At 38.1% G+C, this 21,506-nt stretch overlaps 1 protein-coding gene across 1 annotated transcript in view; it reads right to left on the reverse strand.

The window, feature by feature from the left end:
- Positions 1–634: 634 nt before the first annotated feature.
- NETO1 (neuropilin and tolloid like 1) overlaps positions 635–21,506 on the reverse strand; it is an 82,642-nt gene continuing 61,770 nt past the window's right edge. Inside the window, exons 7-11 of the mRNA XM_008160506.3 lie at positions 19,052–19,280; positions 5,605–5,718; positions 3,062–3,620; positions 1,542–1,616; positions 635–709 (exon numbers count right to left, since the gene is read on the reverse strand). Coding sequence (XP_008158728.1) covers positions 1,556–1,616; positions 3,062–3,620; positions 5,605–5,718; positions 19,052–19,280 — 963 coding nt within the window. The 3' untranslated portion in view covers positions 635–709; positions 1,542–1,555. The remainder of the gene's footprint in view (positions 710–1,541; positions 1,617–3,061; positions 3,621–5,604; positions 5,719–19,051; positions 19,281–21,506) is intronic.

A 21,506-nucleotide genomic window follows, 5' to 3' on the forward strand; every position in this document is an offset into this window, starting at 1 on the left:
GGGTATAATAAATGGTAAAATGCTGATTTCAAAAACTATTTCTGAAACTGGGTATTTTCCTTTGATATAAAATAAACAAAATAAGGAAATCAAGGGTACAGAAGAAAAACCAAAGAATGAGACTTTTCTTATTGCCCTCTGGTCACTTTACTCATTACTTCTGGCTGCATTTAATCCTAATACAACAGACATGTATACTCAGTCCAGAAAACCTCTGGCTGCTGATCCCATGGTCCACATTTTCACTGTCGCATGTTCAGACTCACTCAGGACGACTATTCTCAAGCAGTCTATGTAATAAAAACAACGTACATGTAACACCAAGTTCATCCCAAATCGTGTTTTTTTTTTCTCACATATCACGTATCACACAATATACAATTATATAAGAGACGTGAAACAACATAGAAACAAAGTGGAAGTGAAAGTAAAAATGAATAGTCTGAATCAGGAACTAATTTCTTCTTCAAGTTTCCAGTAAATCTCAAAATGTATTTAAATTCTAAGGAGCACTTGGTGGCCAGCAACCAAATTACGAAATGAACACATCATTGTGCAGCGGGGATGTCTTGCCGAAGAAATAACAAATATCTGTAATTCTTAAGTTTGGGTAAAGGCAGTGGAATGGATTTAGAAATATGTCCACTTTTCACAATTCACTATAGAATTTTCTTTGCACAGTGCCCATGTTTGTATAAATAGTTCTTCTCTGAAAATGAAACACAGTTAAAACAATTTCTCCCAGTGAAAAATATACACAAATACTATACACCAATTTATCAAGGTCATCTAGACTCAAGGTCATCTAGATTCTAGAGCATGGAATTGCATTCACCTATTTTAGGAATAGTTGGTAGGTCTGAAGTGTTTTCAAGCGATTAGCTGTCCAACAAATTTTATTGGAAACAAATTAGTCTAATATAGATATAGACTATCAACTGATACAAGTAAAGCCATTCTGATATTCAATGACAAATAAGAGGCACACAAAGACAGCTGGTATTTATGAAACATTTTACATTGTCAAGCATTCAACATAACTTGCATTTAATTTTCATGACATAAGCTACATATTCATGCAAAAATAAGAGTGCACAAATTGTATGAGAACCACAAAATTCTTAGTGTATGAATTTGGAGTAAAATATTGCCAAATTATTGTCTCGGCATCAATATATTGAGACAATACTCAATTTTTAATTATGAAAATCATGGGTTTCTTCTGGTATTTCTTTAAAGAGGTCACTAATTTTTGTATCTTTACCTTAAAGCATATAAAATTTCTCTCAATTGAACATCTTTTTCAATAACATTGCAATACAATGCTTGATGGTAAGAATATGAATATTTATTTTAAAGATACAGGGACTAAGAACCATCCTTCCATCAGCATTGAATGCATCCTATGAAATGTTATGAAACACGTATTTAAAGAAATAATAAATAGCCCGTTCCCTAAAGAACTGCAAGACAGTTGCAACAAAACAAAACAAAAACAAAATACAACGAAGAAGGAGAAGGAACCAAGGGCATTTGCTTACCTTGAATTTTCTTTTTAGACCCTAGTGGTGTTGTACTCAGATTCGTGTTTGCTTAGAGACCCAATGAGGCAGAACCTGGAATGTTACGGCTGTTTCATTCAACAAAGTAATATTTGCACAAAAAATAAATGCACACACAAATATTTACTTAAAAGCATTCATAAAAATTCATAAAACTATGAAAATAGAGTTTTGCTATCAGCATGCAAAAATACTAAATCAACTAAAATATTTTAGGTTTTGAAAATGTATGGTGAATTGAGAAAGAATATACATTTATAAAACAAACCAAATGCTAGTAAACATGCAAAAGAACAAACAAAACAGAAGTAGGTGGGGGTTGAGATTTAAAATATGTTTCCCTAAATTTAAATTTTCTTTCCCCAAAATTTTTATAAATCTTAGGGCTAACGATACAATACAGATCACATTGCCTTTACATTAAAATAAAAATGAATCAAATGTTTCTACTAATCTTTGCTACATTTAAATATATAGATTAGTATTTTAGCATACCATGCTCTTCTGTGCAATTTGTAATATTAATATTATGTAATATGTGGGAAAAAGTATTTTCATTTTCAAACCAAAAATATAATGCATTATGCCCTGACCGGTTTGGCTCACTGGATAGAGTGTTGGCCTGGGGACTGAAGGGTCCCAGGTTCGATTCCGGTCAAGGGCATGTACCTTGGTTGTGGGCACATCCCCAATAGGGGGTGTGCAGCAGGCAGCTGATCGATGTTTCTCTCTCATCGATGTTTCTAACTCTCTATCCCTCTCCCTTCTTCTCTGTAAAAAGTCAATAAAATATATTTAAAAAATACATATAATGCATTATATTGAAAAAAAGTGCTATTTCTATATTAAAATTATTCAACAAGATGGGCTAATCATCTTGGTAAGGAAATTATTTCCAAATATCATTTCATATATTAAAAATATAAATATTGATTGGGACAATGTGGAAGCAAATTAGCAATGTAAATCAGTAATATAAATTAAAGCCTAATTTTTGTAGAAATAAATGCTATGTATGTGTAGAAATAAGTGAAATATCTTTGTTCAGTGTGTGCTCACAAGCACAGGTACACGTATAGGGGGTTTGGGAGGGTCTGGATGGCACTGAAAAGGAAAAAGGGGGAAACATGGAGACATTGGTTTAAATCATTGATAAAAAGGAAAACTGAGAATGAAGACAGCCCCGCTGGTGTGGCTCAGTGGTTGAGCATGTACCAATGAACCAGGAGGTTACAGTCTGATTCTTGGTCAGGGCACATGCCAGGGTTGCGGGCTCCACCCCAGTAGGAGCGTGCTGGAGGCAGCCGATCAGGGATTCTCTCTCATCATTGATGTTTCTATCTCCCTCTCCCTTCCTCCCGGAAATCAATAAAAGCATATTATATAGTAAAAAATAAAATAAAAAGAAAAAGAAAAATGAAGACCAAACGGAACTCAATATTCTGGGAGCATTGCAGCCCTCAGGTGAGAGCTGTCATAAAATATCCACTGATACTGACCGCTGGACGGCTTTCTCCTGTCGGGACAGCCGGTGGCTCGTGGTTGGCACCTCCTCGATCTCGTCGATGTCGCAGGCGTCTGCGGCATCTTGTGAGTAGTTGTGTTTCATGACCAGGATGTTCCTCCTGTTTGTGGGCGGGACGAGGGGCTTGACGGGCTGGGGCGGCATCTCCGTCAAAACGGACGCGTCTCTTGTGCTGAGGTTGCTGCGGCTGCCTTTCGCACTGGACAGCTGGGATCCACAGTGATGGTCATGGATGCACTTGGAAGAGGACCTCCGCAGTTTGTGGTAGGTGTCAAAGTCATCGCCCATGTCGACAAAGTCGGCCGTGGCCCCCGTCCCTCTGAGAGTGCATAACTCGTAGTGAGGGGGCTCAAACACCTCCTGGAAAACGGTCTGGTCAAAGTCCGACTTCCTCTGGACATATTTTTTACGAGGCTGTTTGATCTGCACGATGACGGAAATGATAATGAGGATGATGACAATGCAGGAAGTCACCCCGATGAGGGTCCCGCTGGTGTTGGTCAGCTGGTCCAGCAGGCCGGCTTTCCTCTTTTCTGTGGGTTGAGAAGAGTGAAAACAAATAAAGCCACACACAGCCCACCGGGTATAAACAGGGCAGTCACAGCAGCTACCGACAACTTTAGGATGAACGGGGCTGAGCCTGGAGTTTTAAAAACTAACAATGTCTACTAGTAACACCAAGTGATATTTATAAATAAAACCGAAATGTTCACTTTTTGCAAGGACCTTATCGTCTAGCCTCAGACACGGCCAACATCCCTGCCTTAATGTAAATTTATGTTCGGAGAAGGTCTTAGGAGACCATTTGAGTGACCTTTGGGAATCAGATCTTAATTTTAAAAGCAGTACATTTTTTTTTTTTTTTTCCTTTCCAAGGTATAAGAAAGCCTCCAAACTCAACCACTGGGAACGTGACTACACCTGTATTTGTGTGAGCTAATTCCTGATTGGATAACTGAAGTCAAAGCAGTAACAGTATTCTGAACCCGAAAAGTAATTAAACTTCAAGACAGACGTTTCTGGGATGGGGGCGTGGAGGCATCTGTAGGCCATTTCCCCAATGAAACAACCTTCATTGATAAAAATTATGTTTAAATTCCAAACAAGTTATTGTCTGGGAACTTGTCCTAATGGTGAATGGAGGTAGATTTATTTTTAAAAATCTCCTCCATTTCCTTAAGGTCAGTGACGGTCTATGGCATGGAAGCTCCCAGAATGGAGCCACAGCACCTCCCCAGGAGGGCAAGACGCCAGCATTTCTCACCCCCATCGCTGCTGCAGATGCTCCATCTCAGGCAGGGGTGGTCCTAGTGTCTGGGGCTCCTTTCCTCCTCCCAGGCCCACTGGTAGCACCGAGGCTCAGACCCAGGTGCAGAGGGTGAGGAGGCCGGGCCTCCACTCACTCACAGAGGGAACCATCTGGAGAGGCCAGTGGAGAAGACCAGGGCCCTGTTCATAAAGGAGTGTTACTCTAAAACAGCTGGCCACTGTCCCTGCCCCTTCATCCTGAGCCACGGTGCAGAAGTTTTGCCCACGAGAGAGTCAGCCACAAGAACAGACAGACCACAGCTTCCCCTGAAGACTTATTCTATTTGGATCAGAGTGTGGAGGTGCCCAAGCCCATGGAAACCTCAAAAACAATGGAAATGACCAGGTATGAAGAGTCTTCACAAAATATTTAATTTCCCATTGATTCCAAAATGGTTCCTTGGGACACAAGAGTGATCATCGCCACATCTACCTTCAGGTATCTGATGCCAGGTCTGCCTTCCTTATTGACCGCAGGAACCACGGCTGCTGTGGTCACCTCTCTGCTTCTACCCAGAGAAGGCGTTTTAGTAGACGATACTGGACTTTGAGTAAGAAAGAGTTGTCTGCCTGCTTGTCCTTGGCAAATTGGTTCTTACTGAATCCGAATAAAAGATGTCTGGCACTTTCAGCTTCACTGAAACATGCAACATTTATAACCAAGCCAAGGATTGGAAATGCTGTCGACAGAAACAGGCCTTTGTGCATCAGCCAGCGTGGGGAGCAGGGGATGGGAGCTACTTCCATTGCGATGGAAGAAAAGCATTTAGGTAGTTGAGTTGAGTTTAAGTGGCTGGGAGTAACTGAACGCTCAAGCAGGCCTTCAATAAGCCTTATCTCTAGGGTATGTGCGCTGTACTCAATGAAGACACACTGGAATAATGACAGGTGTAATGCAGACGAAGGCACTGGGTCTGCTAGGAAACGCCACTCTGCATCTAAGCTCCAAGTCCCTTTCCATGTCCTTGCAGGCTCTCATATGAAGACACCTCCATGAGCGTTCAAGGGCTCTGGAGAGTCCACTGTGCGTTAATGAAACTTCTGGTGCCAGCACCTGAAATGGCAAAGAACAAGGCTTCCCAATGGATTATAAGACACCCAAAGCTCATAAAAGCCTCTCTACACTCTGTCTTTATGACGGTCTGATACATAGAACATTGGAACTTGTATCCTTCCCACTCCAGACGGGGGGAGTCTGCAAATCATTACCTTTGCAGTGGTTTTCATCCCAAGGATACACACAGTTCTGGAGCCCATTGCACACCAGGGTGTTGTTGATACACATGTTACTGTGGCAGAAGAACATGTTGCCTTCGCAGGGAGCTGAAAGCAAGAAGAGAGCGATGAAGAAATAGAACTGACGCTCAGTAGTACATCATTCACATTGCAAATCTAAAAGCAGAAAGATAACAGTGATGATTCACCCTCAACTTGAGATAAAGGATCTGACCTTTTATTCTCAGAAGTGTTGCCAAAGTGGCAATTATTTCTTGAGTTACTAACAGAGCTGGTGTCCCTCTAGAGGTGTCCAGCTTATAAAACAGGCATAGAGATTTTCATCATAAAAATGAAGTCCATTATCCATACAGGTTTTTGTGTTTTTTTTAACTTGGTGAACTCATTTAGCAAAACCAAAGTGGCTAAGATATGCTTTACATTATATCTGTGTAAACATAGCTATACTGAGCAAAAAGACTCAATGGAAATACTGAAATAAGTTTGAAAAGTACATGCTTACAAATTACTAATGAAAAAGTTACATACTAAACAAAACCCTATAACACTATTTAAGCATATGAAAAGGAGAGTGTCATGGAAATCCAGAACAGGGGAAAATTAATCCCAAACAACAACATAAGAAGATATATTATTCTCATCGACTTTTAACAGATATATGGTGGTGAAATTAGCCTACTTTGCATGAATTTCACACATTCTGGTAACTTTAGGTATCATGGTCCATGATTCCCAGATTACAATGCACAGTCAGGGTGCTGGAGGTAGCTCTAAGAAGATCTACATAAATATGGGAAATTTGGCGACATAAATATGATAAACAGTGAAGATTTTAATATAGCAAAGAAAAAATGTTAGATATGACTTCAATATTAGGAAGTGCATTTCTTTCATTATCATAGTAATAGAATATTTAGAAGAATGAGTTTCCAGGGTAATACTGCATTAGGAATCATGGTATATAGACAGTGCTTTATGCTAATTCTTGTTTTTACCTTTATAATTATTCCACATACCTCATATAATGTAATTTCAGTGTTTACCTTTTCCATAATAGTTTCTGTGACTCTTGTAAGAACAGACATTCTAGAAATACTAGATACAACACATATTCAGCACTACATGTAACTTACAGTGGAAATCAATCAGCAAAGGCTTATTAATGATCAATATTATCTAAACACTGCAGTCATGCTATAATGAATTTTTCACCTTCAAACTATATAGTGCAGATATTTTAGAAAGTTACCATCTTTCAATGAACATTGACCTTTGAACACATGGGTTTGAAAGGCACAACTTCACGTATACATGAAATCTTTTTTCAATAAATACCGTAAATGTATTTTCTCTTCTTTACGATTTTCTTAATAATGTTTTATCTTCTCTAGCTTAGTTTATTGTAAGAATTCAGTATATAGCACATATACAAAATATGTGTTAATCACTGTTTATGTTGTTGGTAAGGCTCCTAGTCAACAGCAATGAAGTTTGGGGGGAGTCAAATGTGGGGGAGCGGGGGGGGGGTAGTAATAACCCCACATTGTTCAAGGGTCAACTGCATTTGTTATGTTTATCAAAATGGTCCAGAAAATTCTTGCATAAGGCAAATTAGCGTATTTTAATATGCTTAGAGGAATTCTTTAAAAAATACAGTCAAGTCTTGAAAATCAAATCAGTAGAGCAAAGATCTGGCCAACTCCAGCAAAGTGAATCCTGGCCAGCCACCCCTTCCTCCAACCTCACTCCCCCCGGACCCCCAGCCGCTTCTCAGAACAGAGTTCCTTCTTCCTTCTGCCTTGTTTGACTTGACTTTAGGTCCCTGGTTAAAGAGTAAAGATATGTAACAGTCATTTTAAAAAAGAAAAAAGGATTAAAGTGTAGAGAATGTTCAGTAGTCATTTAGAAAAGTATTCTGCTTAAAATTTTATTGGGCCAGTGGTTTGTTAAGCATTGTACAATAAAATTTAATGACCCCGTATATTATTGCAAAACTCTGCTTTTTCATAAGAAGCTAAAATTGAATGTCTGTAGTCCACAATAATGGCTGTTGCAGAACTGATATGGTCGGTTTAGCAGATAATGAGTGTTGTCAAAATGTGTACAAGAACAAAAAGGAGTTTTCTGTGAATTGATTGGGGTGGCTGCAAAATGATTTAGTGAAAATGTGCAAGACATCCATTGTAGTAGTTTTGAAAGTACAGTTATCCACCAAGTAAAGAATACCTTCAGAAGAGCATACGTATTTATTGACCTTCTAGAATAAGTTGGAATAATTATTATAATTACCATTAAATAGGATGGGTTTATAAAAATTAATATATAAAAGTGACTTTGCATTCTATAATTGAGTGAAATACAATAGTGTGTTCGTAAGAGCACTGAGATTTGAATTCCAAGTTCTCCAAGTGTAATTTTGTTCCATATTCTGCTGTTTTATAGCAGTGAAAATGTCATATAAACTCCCAATCAGTGTCCCAGTATCAGTTGTTACATGTTGGGGGTTAAACTGGAGTAACAGGTAAGCCAGGTTTCTCAATAAATCACATCAGGACCCACTTCTTCACATCAAATAATTATGCAAATGTGCCAGTGAACTGGAATCATCCTTGCTCTTGAAAATTAATATCATTCCAGGTACTATCCCACCTTTTCCCCCTGCCTTTGCTATTATACATAGACTTGCTATGCAAACAATACAAGAAAATCTTGCAAAGGCTAAGAAACAAATGTATATCAACTTACACTCCTAGAACAAAAACCAGTTTTGTTTCATAGACACCAGAAATAAAATCAATTGGAATCTGAATTTTCTCCATCTTGTATTTCTGAATATTTCTCTCATATAAATCCAGATATGCAGTCGATTATGAGCGTCTCATTTCTATCTCTTGCTAAAAAAATAAAATGGCACCTCCCTGCCTCCCAAATCAAGCTATGTTCTCATTGGTCTTTCAAGGATGTCAGATACACTCTATCACTCCCATCACTTCCCACGGCCACCAGCACACTCCTGGTATCTCTAGGGCAGCGGTCGCATGCCATTCTCTTCCTCTGTCTGTCCCGGAATCCCCTTCCCCACGCGGCTATCCAAACCATATCAGAACTGCATTATCAATGCAGCTCTGAAATATTCCACTCTAACAGAAAGCTAACTTTTTCTTAAATCCTGTTACAGTTTTTAAAAGTTCAACACTTAATATATGCTTATCATCTTTCCTGCAAGTTCTTTTTGGATAAGGGCATGACTTAAAAGGAAGATAAACACTCTAATCAAAAAATGGGCAAAGGACCTAAATAGACACTTTCAAAAGATGACATACAGAAGGCCAAGAGATATATGAACACATGCTCAAAGTCACTAATCATCCAAGAGATGCAAATCAAAACAACAATGCGGTACCATCTCACAACTGTCAGAAAGGCTATCATCAACAAATCAACAAACGACAAGTACTGGTGAGGATGTGGAGAAAAAGGAACCCTTGTGCACTGCTGGTGGGAATGCAGACTGGTGCAGCCACTGTGGAGAACAGTATGGAGTTTCCTCAAAAAATTAAAAATGGAATTCCTATTTGACCCAGTAATCCCACTTCTAGGAATATATCCCAAGAAAACAGAAATGCCAATCAGAAAGGATATATACACCCCTATGTTAATAGCAGCACAATTCACAGTAGCTAAGATTTGGAAACAGCCTAAGTGCCTATCAGCAGATGAGTGGATTAGAAAACTGTGGTATATCTACACAATGGAATACTATGCTGCTGAAAAAAGAAGGAATATTAACCATTTGCAACAGCATGGATGGAACTGGAGAGCATTATGCTAAGTGAAATAAGCCAGTGAGAGAAAGATAAATCACAAGATCTCACTCATATGTGGGATATAATGAACAACATAAACTGATGAACAAGAATAGATCCAGAGACATAGAAGCATTAAACAGACTGTTCAACCTCAGAGGGAAGGCGGGGAGTGGGGGGTAAGAGATCAACCAAAGGATTTGTATGCATGCATATAAGCATGACCAATGGACACAGACAGTAGTGGGGTGAGGGCATATGCTGGGGGGTGGGAGCGGCTGGGGAGAGTTCAGTTGGGGGAAAAAGGAATTTAAATAAATAAATAAATACTAGTAAATAAATAAATAAACTTATATTTTAAAAATCTCTTGCATTGCTTACCATTTTTAGGTGTGTAGTTAATACTCAACAGATAATATTAATTGATAAATATTACTGAGAAGAGTTTAACGCTGGCTAGGTTGCACCCCTGAGTATCCCAGAGAGCTGAGTTCTCTGACAGGTGTGTTTGCAGGTGGAGAATTAACCGTTAGTGCTATGGTTTTCAAATACAACACAAATTATGATATTCTCAGAATCTGAACCTCAGTATCCTTTCTTTGCTCTCTTACTATTGCAGAGAAGGCATGCATTCTACCATTTTGCAGAGGATGAATTCTACTTAGAAATTCAGTATGCATATATCAATATATATTGCCTCTTAAAAAACAGCAACTTTATTTCCTAAGTTTACCTGGAAGAAATTTGAAGTTTAGGTTTACTTGTAATAAAATGGCAGCTAAGGAAGCAATAGTCAAATTTCAGAGTAACTCAGGCAGATTCCATGATTTTTTAAAAATCCTCACATGTTCCCATTTTTACCACGAGGTGGCAGTATGCACCACATTTTGGTAAAATAGCGTTTCAATCCATCATGATGCTTAAACCAGGAATGCATCTGGGGTAAACAATGTTTATATCTATTTATTCCTGATTCTTAAAAAGTAAAAACTTTAGAAGGAACTAAACAAAAGAATTCTGAGCATATCTTATAAAGGAGCACAAGATAAAAAAAGCAACCACAACACAACAAAAAGGAAGTTTTATTTAAAAATTTAATAAAGAATCATGTAACATGCTATTATGCTAGAGGCTTAATCATGATGTGTCATCAGTTTTCAGTATTGTGTCAGATGTTTATAAATGTTGTTCCAATTGTGTAATTCAAAGGCTTTTAACTTATAATGTTAAGGCATTAATGCTCATTCTAACTATTAGAGTTATTTTTTTTTCTCTCTCTCCAGTGAATTTTAAACTCAGAAATCCATTAAATACTATTCAAGAAATAGTAAAACAAAATGGAAATAAAAGTGGCAGATTTCTCTCTGAAATATTGATCTTTGGAATACCTCTGCTTTATGGTTAATAAAACTTCATTGGTAGATTAGTTCAAAGCCAAAGAACATCAGGTTTCATCACGAAAATCTGGAAATAGAAGTGATGCTTGATCCTATTTTTCTTTAAACATAATGTCATTATTTAAACAAAAACTTAGGACTTAAGGTCAGGTGCTTCCCCCAAAGTACCCCAGCCACCAATCCCAAATCTCCTATCCATACATATTCTCCTTGTTTCTTGCTTTCCTCAAAACCTTCTTTCAACTTCTTTAATTTGAGGTTTGTCAAAAGTTCACAATCCCCCTCTGTCCTGGGCTGTGTATGCACAGCCTCACATGCAAACACACTCATGCACACTCACATACATGTGTACATGTGTAAACACACACAGCCTCACACACTCACACATGCACATATACACTCACACATATATGGATGTGATCTTCTACACATGATCTTTTTATTCTTTACTTCCCCAATCTTAAATCAGAATGAAATGGTCACAACACTGCATGGAAAGGTAGCCCAGGAGAACAGGCATGTGCCCTTGCTTCATTTCTTAAATTCAACTCTGACCAGCTTTTAAGTCTTCGATTTATTAAAACTTTCTGATATTCTAGGTTCTCTAGAGCCCATCACTTTTGTTGCTTCAGAGATGAGAACAAAACTTAACATTATTATAAGTCTGTATAGCTTGCTGCTAAGTATCATTTTAATAGTAGTGTTCTAATTATAGAAAAAAAAGCAAATGTAGAAAATACATATTTGGCCATCAGAAATAACCTCAAAATAAAAGTTTTTCCTTGTTCTTCCCAAAATAAATGGAAAAATTCTCCCTGCCATCTACTTTAAAGTTAAAATGGCCCTGGGCTATTCAATCAAAAGAAATGACATTTTACTTGAGAAATGATGACCAGATTTGAGGCCAGAAATAGATTTGTGCATCTTCACTTCATCTCCTTTATCATCTTCATATTTTTTTTTTTAAATCAATACCTGCCTCTAAAATTCTATGTTCCGATGTGACTTGGTTATCGGTCAAAATACCCAGTATTATTGAGGAAGATATACTTCAATCTCCTTTTTTAATACAATAAATTCTATTCAAAAATTTCAAATTAATAGCAATCACATTAGATCTCTCCAAATATTTCTGCCAAAATTGCATATTCCTACTCTGGCAAAAAATATCATATTAAGAAAAGAGAAACACCTTCATGTGAAAATTATGTTCCATGGACAGAGAACATTCCCTTCCTAACAGAGGGCATGAACCACCTCATGATTTAACCATTACTACTTGGAGTGCAAGGAATTATTGCACACTTTATACTATGATTATGTCTACCTTGGGTCAGCTACACAATTTATTCATTGTATGCAATGAGATGTGACTAGACTCTCAATAAGGAGGATGCTGTATCTCTTTGGGGTCTAGACTTTGATTATTATTGGAACTTGGACATGTGGCCCAGGCTTTGTTTCCACAACTGATGAACACACATCTAAGAAAGCCTTTAGTTTAGACACACAGTTCTGTTAAAGGTGCTATATTTCATTTCATCATTAAATGTGCCAACTCCCAAAAGGAGGGCTTGTAAGAAATAACTTATTAGAGCCAAGCAGAAATGGACCACTCTCAGGGTTGTGATTCTGCAAGTTCAAATGCTGACCATTTAGAATAACTGTCCCCATCTAACATAGATAGATTGACATTTGGATTATCCATATGAAAAATGCATACTGCCTATTTTCAGAAACAGGTAGAAAGAACAGTGGCTATAAAGCCAAAAATCTAAGAAATCAATGTATATGATATCCTAAAATCCCACCCAAAATTACAAGGAATAAGCTGCCTTCATTCATGTTCGCAGGATCCCTGGCAGATCCCTGCTCTACTTAAGACAATGTTGATCTCAAAATTTCAGTGACAATTCTGCACAATTTTCTAAGGAATTCAATAAAAAACAGTTCAAGGTCATAAAGTATCAATCTACCCCATTATCTTAATAGTTAAACTGTATATACATGTTTCAAGAACGATTTAACCAAGCCATTCAAACAATTGCCAACTTTAAATGATTTTAAACACTCACCACTAGTGTATATTCTTAAGTTATTTTTTTAGATCAACAGATGGGGCCATCTCTGTCTCTATCTATGTCTATGTCTACGTCTACATCTACATCTATGTCTATATCTACATCTATAATTTTTTACCTCATTTAGAATTTTAATATGTAGGGCTACATTGCCCTTTTGAAAACTTTCACTTTCCTACTAGCCTATAGTATTTCATTATTTCACCACATCAACTCCAAAAACAGGTATTTCATTATTGCTATTTTTTTTAAACATTTTGATGGAAGAAAATGGTATCTCATTCTTATTTGATTTACATATCCTTATTTAACAATATGCAAAGTTCTTTGTTTCCTTTACCAAGAGCCATTTATGCTTCTGTATAATTTTTTTCACTTCATTTGCGCCATTTTCTATTGGCATGCCTATAGAACTTTTTCCTATTGTCTTATGTCAATTTTATTCTTTAAATCATAACAATATTTACTCACTGCCTCTCCTTTATGCTGCCATTTGGTCTCCAGTTCAGTGTTTCCCTTTTTATTTTACCTATGTTTATATATAAATGCATATTTAAAATTTTGCAGGTTTGTGTATAGTGATATTTTCCTCTATCCACACTGTTCTATATTTATTTTAGAAAGATGTACCAAAATTGGCACATTCCACAATTTTTCCAGCATATTTTGTATATTGTTGATATTGAAATCTATGCCATCTGTTACTTATGTGGCTGTATGACATATATAAGTAGATATTTTTATATTAATAAAGTGGTCTTAGTACTTTTAAAATACACAAATTCATAATGGTGAGGCTGGAGATCTATATCAATAAAACATCAATTTACATTTTAGTCTGTGTTATAATTGGTAACATTGCTTCCTCTACTGGGTAATATTATCTTTCCTTGGGGAAGTACATAGTGAGTACAATGACTTTTGATCTTAGAATTCACCCCAAATATGTAAACATGTTTGGTCTTGCATTTTCTAGTGGGAAAATTAAATATTATGGTTGCAAGTTGAGTGTAATTAATATTTTTGGTATATATTCACAGTCTCTATACTTTTTTTTTCCATTTAGGATCCATCAAGTTAGTTAATTGAAGTGATATGACAATTCTATTTGTGTATCAAAAAATTAGGAATTTTCTCTATCTAGTGTAGAATGCAAATTATGTGCACAAGAGGCAGATGGCAGGTTTAACAATGTTCCAGACAAGAAAAGATAATAACACTGAACTGTGAAATAATAATCAATCACCTCACAGAAGAGTAGAGATCCAACTGAAAAAAAAAATGATGGAGAAAAATCTCTACAAGGAGAAAATTAGGCTTTTTAGAATATGCTTTAGAGTAGGTAACTTACTAAAGTAAATGAGGAAGTGTGTGGTGGGAGTGTGGAGCAAGAGTACCAGATATAATTGAACATTTTCTGAAGTAAGTCACACCCTTGAACTTAATTTGAATAAGTGTGCTAGCACCTCAAAGGAAACAAGCATCTTATCCATCTGGTTGCCATCAGTGCCTAGGTGCTTGCGTGTTTACTGAAGGGACAAATGAATGGATTGAGGAATACAAATAGTATAAAAATGAAAACTTACTGATGATTAGGTTAATAAAACTATAGAAGACTAGTGGCCCAGTGCATGAAATTCGTGCACAGGGGGGTTCCCTCAGCCCAGCCTGCACCCTCTCCAATTGGGGACCCCTTGGGGGATGTCCGACTGCCAGTTTAGGCCTGATCCCTGTGGGACCACTGGCTCCTAACCGCTCACCTGCCTGCCTGCCTGCCTGCCTGATTGCCCATAACTGTCCTCCCCTGCCAGCCTGATCTTGCCCCCAACTGCCCTCCCCTGCCGGCCTGACCTTGCCCCCAACTGCCCTCCCCTGCTGGCCTGATCACCCCTAACTGCCTCTACCTCAGCACCCTCCACCATGGCTTTGTCCAGAAGGAAGTCAGACATCTGGAAGATGGCCGGTCAACCCGGTCTAATTAGCATATTACCCTTTTATTAGTATAGATATATTATATAGGATATGATTGATAGGATTGCTTAAATGGGGGGTGGGGGGAGCCTTTTTCAGCAGGAGGAGATGCTCTTGGCAGACACAAATACATAATCCCTATATCTGGACTGATAGCCAGCCATATGCACTATACTGCCAAACCGGTCATTAAAAAATTGAATGGCTTTCTTACACCTTACACCAAACAGCTGTTGTCCTTAAAACACCTCCTCAGCCCCCACTTTAGGTTCTGCCTTTGCAGTTCAACCAGATTAGGTTCTGATTGGTCAGTTTCTATGCCAGTCAGCGTCAAAAGTTCCGCCTCTTAGGCAGCCATTGGTTCCTCACAGTTTACCCAGATTTGGTTCTGATTGGTTGGTTTCTATGCCAGTCAGCGTCTCCAGGCCTATCTCTGGGCCTGATCAGAGAGACAGGGCTGATCAGCAGCCCCCACAGCTGCTGGCGAGGCCCGGAGAGAAAGAGAGGCAAGGGCTGATCAACAACTGCCACAGAGGCTGTAGATCAGACCCTGCTTTTCTCTCCAGGCCTCTCTCCTGGCATGATCTGCAGCCCCCTCAGCAGTCAGTGCTGGGTCACCGTGACCCAGCACTGACTTCCGGTGTTCAGTCATCCATTTGGTCATTTTGGACGTTATGGACCCTGGCTCTTTATATATATAGATACCCAACTTCAAGGTTAAGCTGATGTTGAGGTGAATATTTTTTCTTATACTGCCTACAGTTATATCTTTCTATATCTCCTAAACTATCAAATTTGGGAATAAAAATACATTAAAAATAATAGTATATTATTTAATATATTTAAGTAATACTAAGTAACATAGATAGATTGACATTTGGATTATCCATCACATTAAATGAATTAGTCTTCTACTACTGATTAACAAATTATTACAAACTTACTGGCTTAAAACAACACCTATTTATTATCTCAGTTATGTAGGTCAGAAGTCTGGTTTGAGTGAGTTCTCTCTTTAGGGTCTCAAAATGTTAAAATTAAGGATGCATTAGAGGTAAAGAATCATGGATTGGGTTCTTATCTGTAGCATGAGAATTGTGGATTGGGTCCTTATCTTCCAACCTCATTCAGTTTATTGAAAGAATTCAGTCCCTTGGGGTTGTAGTACTGAGGTTCCTGCTTTCTTACTGGCTGCCAACTGGGGGACATTCTCAGGTCCTGGATGTCCCCCACCATTCTCTGCCAAATGGCTCTATCTATAACATGGCAGTGCCATTTCTTAAGGCTAAGAGTATTTGCTACAGCCTAGAGTTCTGACTTCTTCCATCCTGACGTTTAGACCTTTTAAAGGGGCATAAAAATTATTACTAATATCTTTTGTATATAATTAGACCAATCAGGAAAGTTTCCTTTATGATTAATTCAAAGTCAAGTGATTAGGGGTCTTACCTACTTATATAATACATTTTTGGTCACATAATGTAACATGCTCATGGAGTAACACCCCATGATATTCACAGATTTTTCTTGCACTCAATGGGATGGATATATCTAAGGCTTGTACACCCATAGTGAAAATATTGGCATCATCACAGAATTCTGCTTATCATAGGCCACCTGCTGGCCCCAATGCTTCATTTCCCTCTCAGATACAAAATACATTCACCCTTTCCCAAGGCTCGCAAGAGTATCACTCCATTATAACATCAACTCAAAGTCCAAAATATCATCTTAATTTCACCAGCTCAACGTCAACACTTTCACCTTCTCAGTCATCTAAAAGGGTACAAATGAGGCTCCTGAGAGCAGACCTTTGAAGAAGCCTGACCTTCACTCCCAAGGGTATAGTTCCTCTCTATGTATGTACTCATGAAACCAAAGAGACCAGCTACCTGCCCCAACACTCCCAACACACAACGGTGGGACAGCCATAAGATAGCATGTATAAAGGTTCTGGCTCACCAAAAAGAGAATAGAGTGAACAGAAGCCACTGGTCCATAACAATTTTAAAATCCAGCAGGGGGAAATGTTTGATTGTTCTTGATTATATTGGAGGTTCTAGGACTTAATCTTCTGTAGCTGTGGACTTTTCCCTCCAAGCTCTTGCTTCTGCTGTCTGAGTCATCCTTTCTTTCTCATGAAAGGTAACATATGTTTGCAGCTGAGAAGTTTGATCACTTGCTTCACACCATGAGGATTTTGGTTTTCTGACAACCTTTCTGTATTTTGTGCTTGCTGTCCCTTTCAGTCCAAGTTGACAGTGTTTATGCTGAAATAATTTTCTCATGAACCCTGTGGACCTTGCTTAAAATTCACTAGGTTTTGCTCTCTTACACTAAAGTCACACCCATAAATTTGTTTGCGATCACCCTTTGTCTCTCCTTGGCTCCCACTGAGATCGCTGAAGGTCATCACCTTTAATCCTCCAGGAGGCCTTCTGCTAGGCATACCATTAACCTCTCAAAATGACCTTTTAGTTACTGACACTGTGATCTTTTGATATTTCTGATGATTAAACAAAGGTTGTATGGTTATAATGTTTAATAAGTTTTACAGTTCACTTCAGAATATATTTAAATGTTAAATAAGTTATCTTTCTTGAAGAATACAAGTCACACTTAATACTTAAAAATGTTATGATCTCTTTTGCAGTACCTCTATATGTGCCCATCTCCATTGGATAAATATCAAAGCAAAACTACAAAGGCAATGATTAAATTAGTTTCAACTGAAGATTATTGTAAAGTTATGAGATAATCACAAAGAATGCCATTGTAATACTCATCATTCAAATGAGAGTAATCATCTGTTACTGTGTAGGAACATAAAATGTAGAGTGCTTTCTTCCTATGGTGGAAGAGTACCCTGTGTCTTCTGGATTAGTCATTGAAAATTCCACCCACTTAAATGACTTCTGAAAATAATTTAATTATATGCATGGAAACTTTTACCTTTTACTCAAGTAGGAATATTTCTAACAATATATGCACAGTATGATATCATTCACCATTTCTTATATAAGAAAAAAATTTAAATACTCATAGATCTTTATCAGTCTTAGAGTTGGAAGGGACCAATATTGCCTGAATTTCTTTAAAAAAATGACAAGAATTTTGAGTATTCTCCACCCCCCCAAATACCTTGCTGAAATAAAGATGGACTATTTCTAACATTTTGATCAACTATTGAAATGAAGAAATAGATTGCAACCTGCTTTTTAAATCTGCAATAATGCTGGCTAAGTTATTTAACACACTCTATGATGGTATCAAGATTTAGAAAGACTGAGTGACATTCAATACTTTTGGGATCCTAGAATTCTCGCACTAGATAATTAGAGAGGAATTTAAGACCTGAACTATTTATTCACTATACGAAAGAACTGTCTGATAGATTTAGCATTTATGAATTGAAAAAAGTTTGGCTACTGTGCCTATCATTGAGAAATCCTTGACATTTCCGATATATTTGAAAATGTATAGCTTCAAATTACAAGGTGCCAATTTGTTAAAGGTAAATTTCTCAGGATTATTTTCTATTTGCATTCACTTATTAAACATGAATTATTCAAGGTTTCTAAAGAATATCCCAAGTATATATCTATTAGTATGACTCATTATTTGTTAGAACACAATTTTCTGAAATTGCTATGCTTTGCACTTTAGTCTGGGTAGCACGCATTGTGCCATTTTATATATTTTCTGAAACTTTTTATATTTACTCCCTTCCCAAGCATCTCTCTCTCTTTGCCTATTTTAATAGAAACTCTGTAGGTGCAGACCTATTTGAAATAAATGGGACTGCAAGAGAAGCTTACTGAAGAAAACCTACCAAATATTTCTACATATGCTTTTAAGATTTACACTCAAACTTCATCAGACGCTGCTGTATCAGTTCTGTAAGCTTTGTAGGAGCTCAACCAAATACAGAGAACTCATCATTTCCCAGCCAAATAGTGGGAATTGTCTTAATCAAGGTTTTGATACATAAGTAGACAGAATGTCATGTGTAAAACTCTCTCCTGTCACTGGATTCCAAAGAAAGAAAGGGACTTCCCGTGATTTCAGTAAGTTACCCAAGCACACCCTGCTGGGCTCAAACTGCACGGAGAAGACACCACTAACAGCTCTGAGACCTGCATCACTGAACAGCCCAGAAGCTTACGTTCTTGAAAGGAAGTGAAGAGCATCTGAAATCGGCTGTTCCGACTGCCCTCATCCGCCCACATGCGGATCACCCCCAGGCCTGTGCTCAGCATGACTTCATTGGCCACCGTGCTGCAGAACTTGGCTTTCAGGTCCTCCACCGAACTGCTGCCGTCATACACGGCCACAAAATTCCTCTTGCATTCATTTGAGTTCTGCATCTCATAGTCCAAGAATCGCAAGTAGATCTGTAACACAGAAAGGACACAATCATTTCCCCGAATCAAAATGTGAAAGAAGCACAGTACCAGAACTCCCTTTCTCTTTCTCAGACTCACAAGACAGTCTTGATTGCAATCAATGGTATTATTTTTCCCTGTGGATAGCAAGACGGAAGGATTTATGAGTAAGTTTAAATTGTGTTTCATATTTTTTCAAATGTTAGTATCCTTTCTTTATGTAAATGTCCCATTTTCCAAGGCTGAGGATTTTCTTACCCCAAATGCTCCTATTTCTCCTTATAACAGCACAAATATGTTATATTTATATTCCTGATGCATTCCTGTTAAAGTTCCGTGGCTCCCACTTACTTCCAAAAATGTATGGATATATGTAATTTGTATTAATACCAAAGGAAAACAGAAGGTTATCAAAAGGTAGTCTCTGACTTCGCAATGTTGAAATTATTGCACATAACTACACTGCTTCACTTTATATATAATCTAGCTCAAAAGTGAAGCAGTGTAGTTAACCTGTGATTCTTTTCAACATCATATAGAGATAACGTATATATAGCTAACCTATGATTCTTTTCAGCGTCATATAGAGAATAGTCATTTAGCTAAGGCCACATAAATACAAATTAAATTAACATTTAATGAGTATAAACTATTGTGAAATCTACTTTATAGGTTATTTTTAAAGACTCCCAACAACTCTATAAAGTTTTATTGTCACATTCAAATGAAAAAAAAAAAAACAAAAAACCACCCAGATGATATAAACTGGAAATTAGACATGAGTTCCCTCTAATTCCTTGGTCTATAATCCTCCTACACAACCACACTGCTTCACACATACTTTTATGATCAACAGTTAAGATTTGACTCTGTTCCAACGTGCATTAAAAACTACAAGCAATTAACTGAACCAACGACAGATTTTAAAAAGAAATCATGTGTCCATTTATCCACTAATTCAGCAATATCTACCCCCTGGCCTCTCACTTTGTCTTGGACACTACTCAAGGCACTGAGGATGGGATGGGGAACACGAGGATGAGGGCCAGGGATGAAAATGTGTGTCCATTAAATCATGGCAGAAAGAAGAAAGTCAAACTGTGAGAAGTGAAAACTCAGGCACCCTAAGAAGGCTATCTGGGTGGGTTCTGGAATTAAGAAGACATCTTCCATACAGATGTTTCTGAAGTGTTTTATATTTTTTTAAACATGAATTCCTATAGGCTATTTCCTCTTAAATGCCCTCTTATTAATGTACTAGGGGCCCGGTGCACAAAATTTGTGCACTGCGGAGGGGTCCCTCAGCCCAGCCTGCCCCCTCTCACATACTGGGAGCCCTCAGGGGATATCCTACTGATGGCTTAGGCCCGCTCCCTGTTGGGAGCGGACCTAAGCTGAAGTCTGGCCTCCCTTTGCAGGAGGCGACAGGGCTGATCAGGAGAAGGCACCAGCCCCATCACCCCACTGCTGCAGCCACTGCCAGTCACCGCAGCCACCAAGGTGTTTTCATCAACACGGACTCCAGTCCCTTCACCAAGAAAAAATGACAACTTTCTTTAGGCATTTTCAAGATGTGTCTTTCATAGGATATGACATTTCTTTCTTTATTTTTCTTTTTCTCCTCACCTGAGGATATGTTTCCATTGATTTTTTCCCCTTCCCTCCAAATGCCAGCTCGGCCCCTTCTGAAGCCTACAGCCTCCGCCCAGGCTTTAGGCTTGGGCAGGGGGACCCCCGCCCCTCCGATTGCAGGCATGGCCCCTTCCTAAGCCTAAAGCCTCCTCCCCAGGCTTTAGGCTTGGGAAGGGGGCCCCCCGCTCCTCTGATGGCCTGCTGGGAGTGATCTGGGTGCCGAGGAGGTTCCCAGGACCCAGGTATGTATGCACATTAACCACCATCTTTGTTAGGTTGATTTGCATACTCACTCTGATTGGCTGTGGGCGTAGCGGAAGTACAGTCAGTTTATATGTTTCTATATTATTAGGTAAGATCACTTATAAACTAAAGACATGTATTCAATTAAAAATTCAACTCTTTCATCACTCAATATTCTTTTTTTCTTATTTTTCACTATCAATGAATCTTATAAGACAATTTTTTTCTAGATCTTTCCCTCTGCCCCCGCATTAATAAATTTTATTAGCCCGGCTGGTATAGCTCAGTGGTTGAGCATTTACTTATGAACCAGGAGGTCATGGTTCGATTCCTGGTCAGGGCACATGCCTGTGTTGCAGG

This window comes from Eptesicus fuscus, chromosome 12 (genome assembly GCF_027574615.1).
Source record: "Eptesicus fuscus isolate TK198812 chromosome 12, DD_ASM_mEF_20220401, whole genome shotgun sequence".
Classification (NCBI taxonomy): domain Eukaryota; kingdom Metazoa; phylum Chordata; class Mammalia; order Chiroptera; family Vespertilionidae; genus Eptesicus; species Eptesicus fuscus.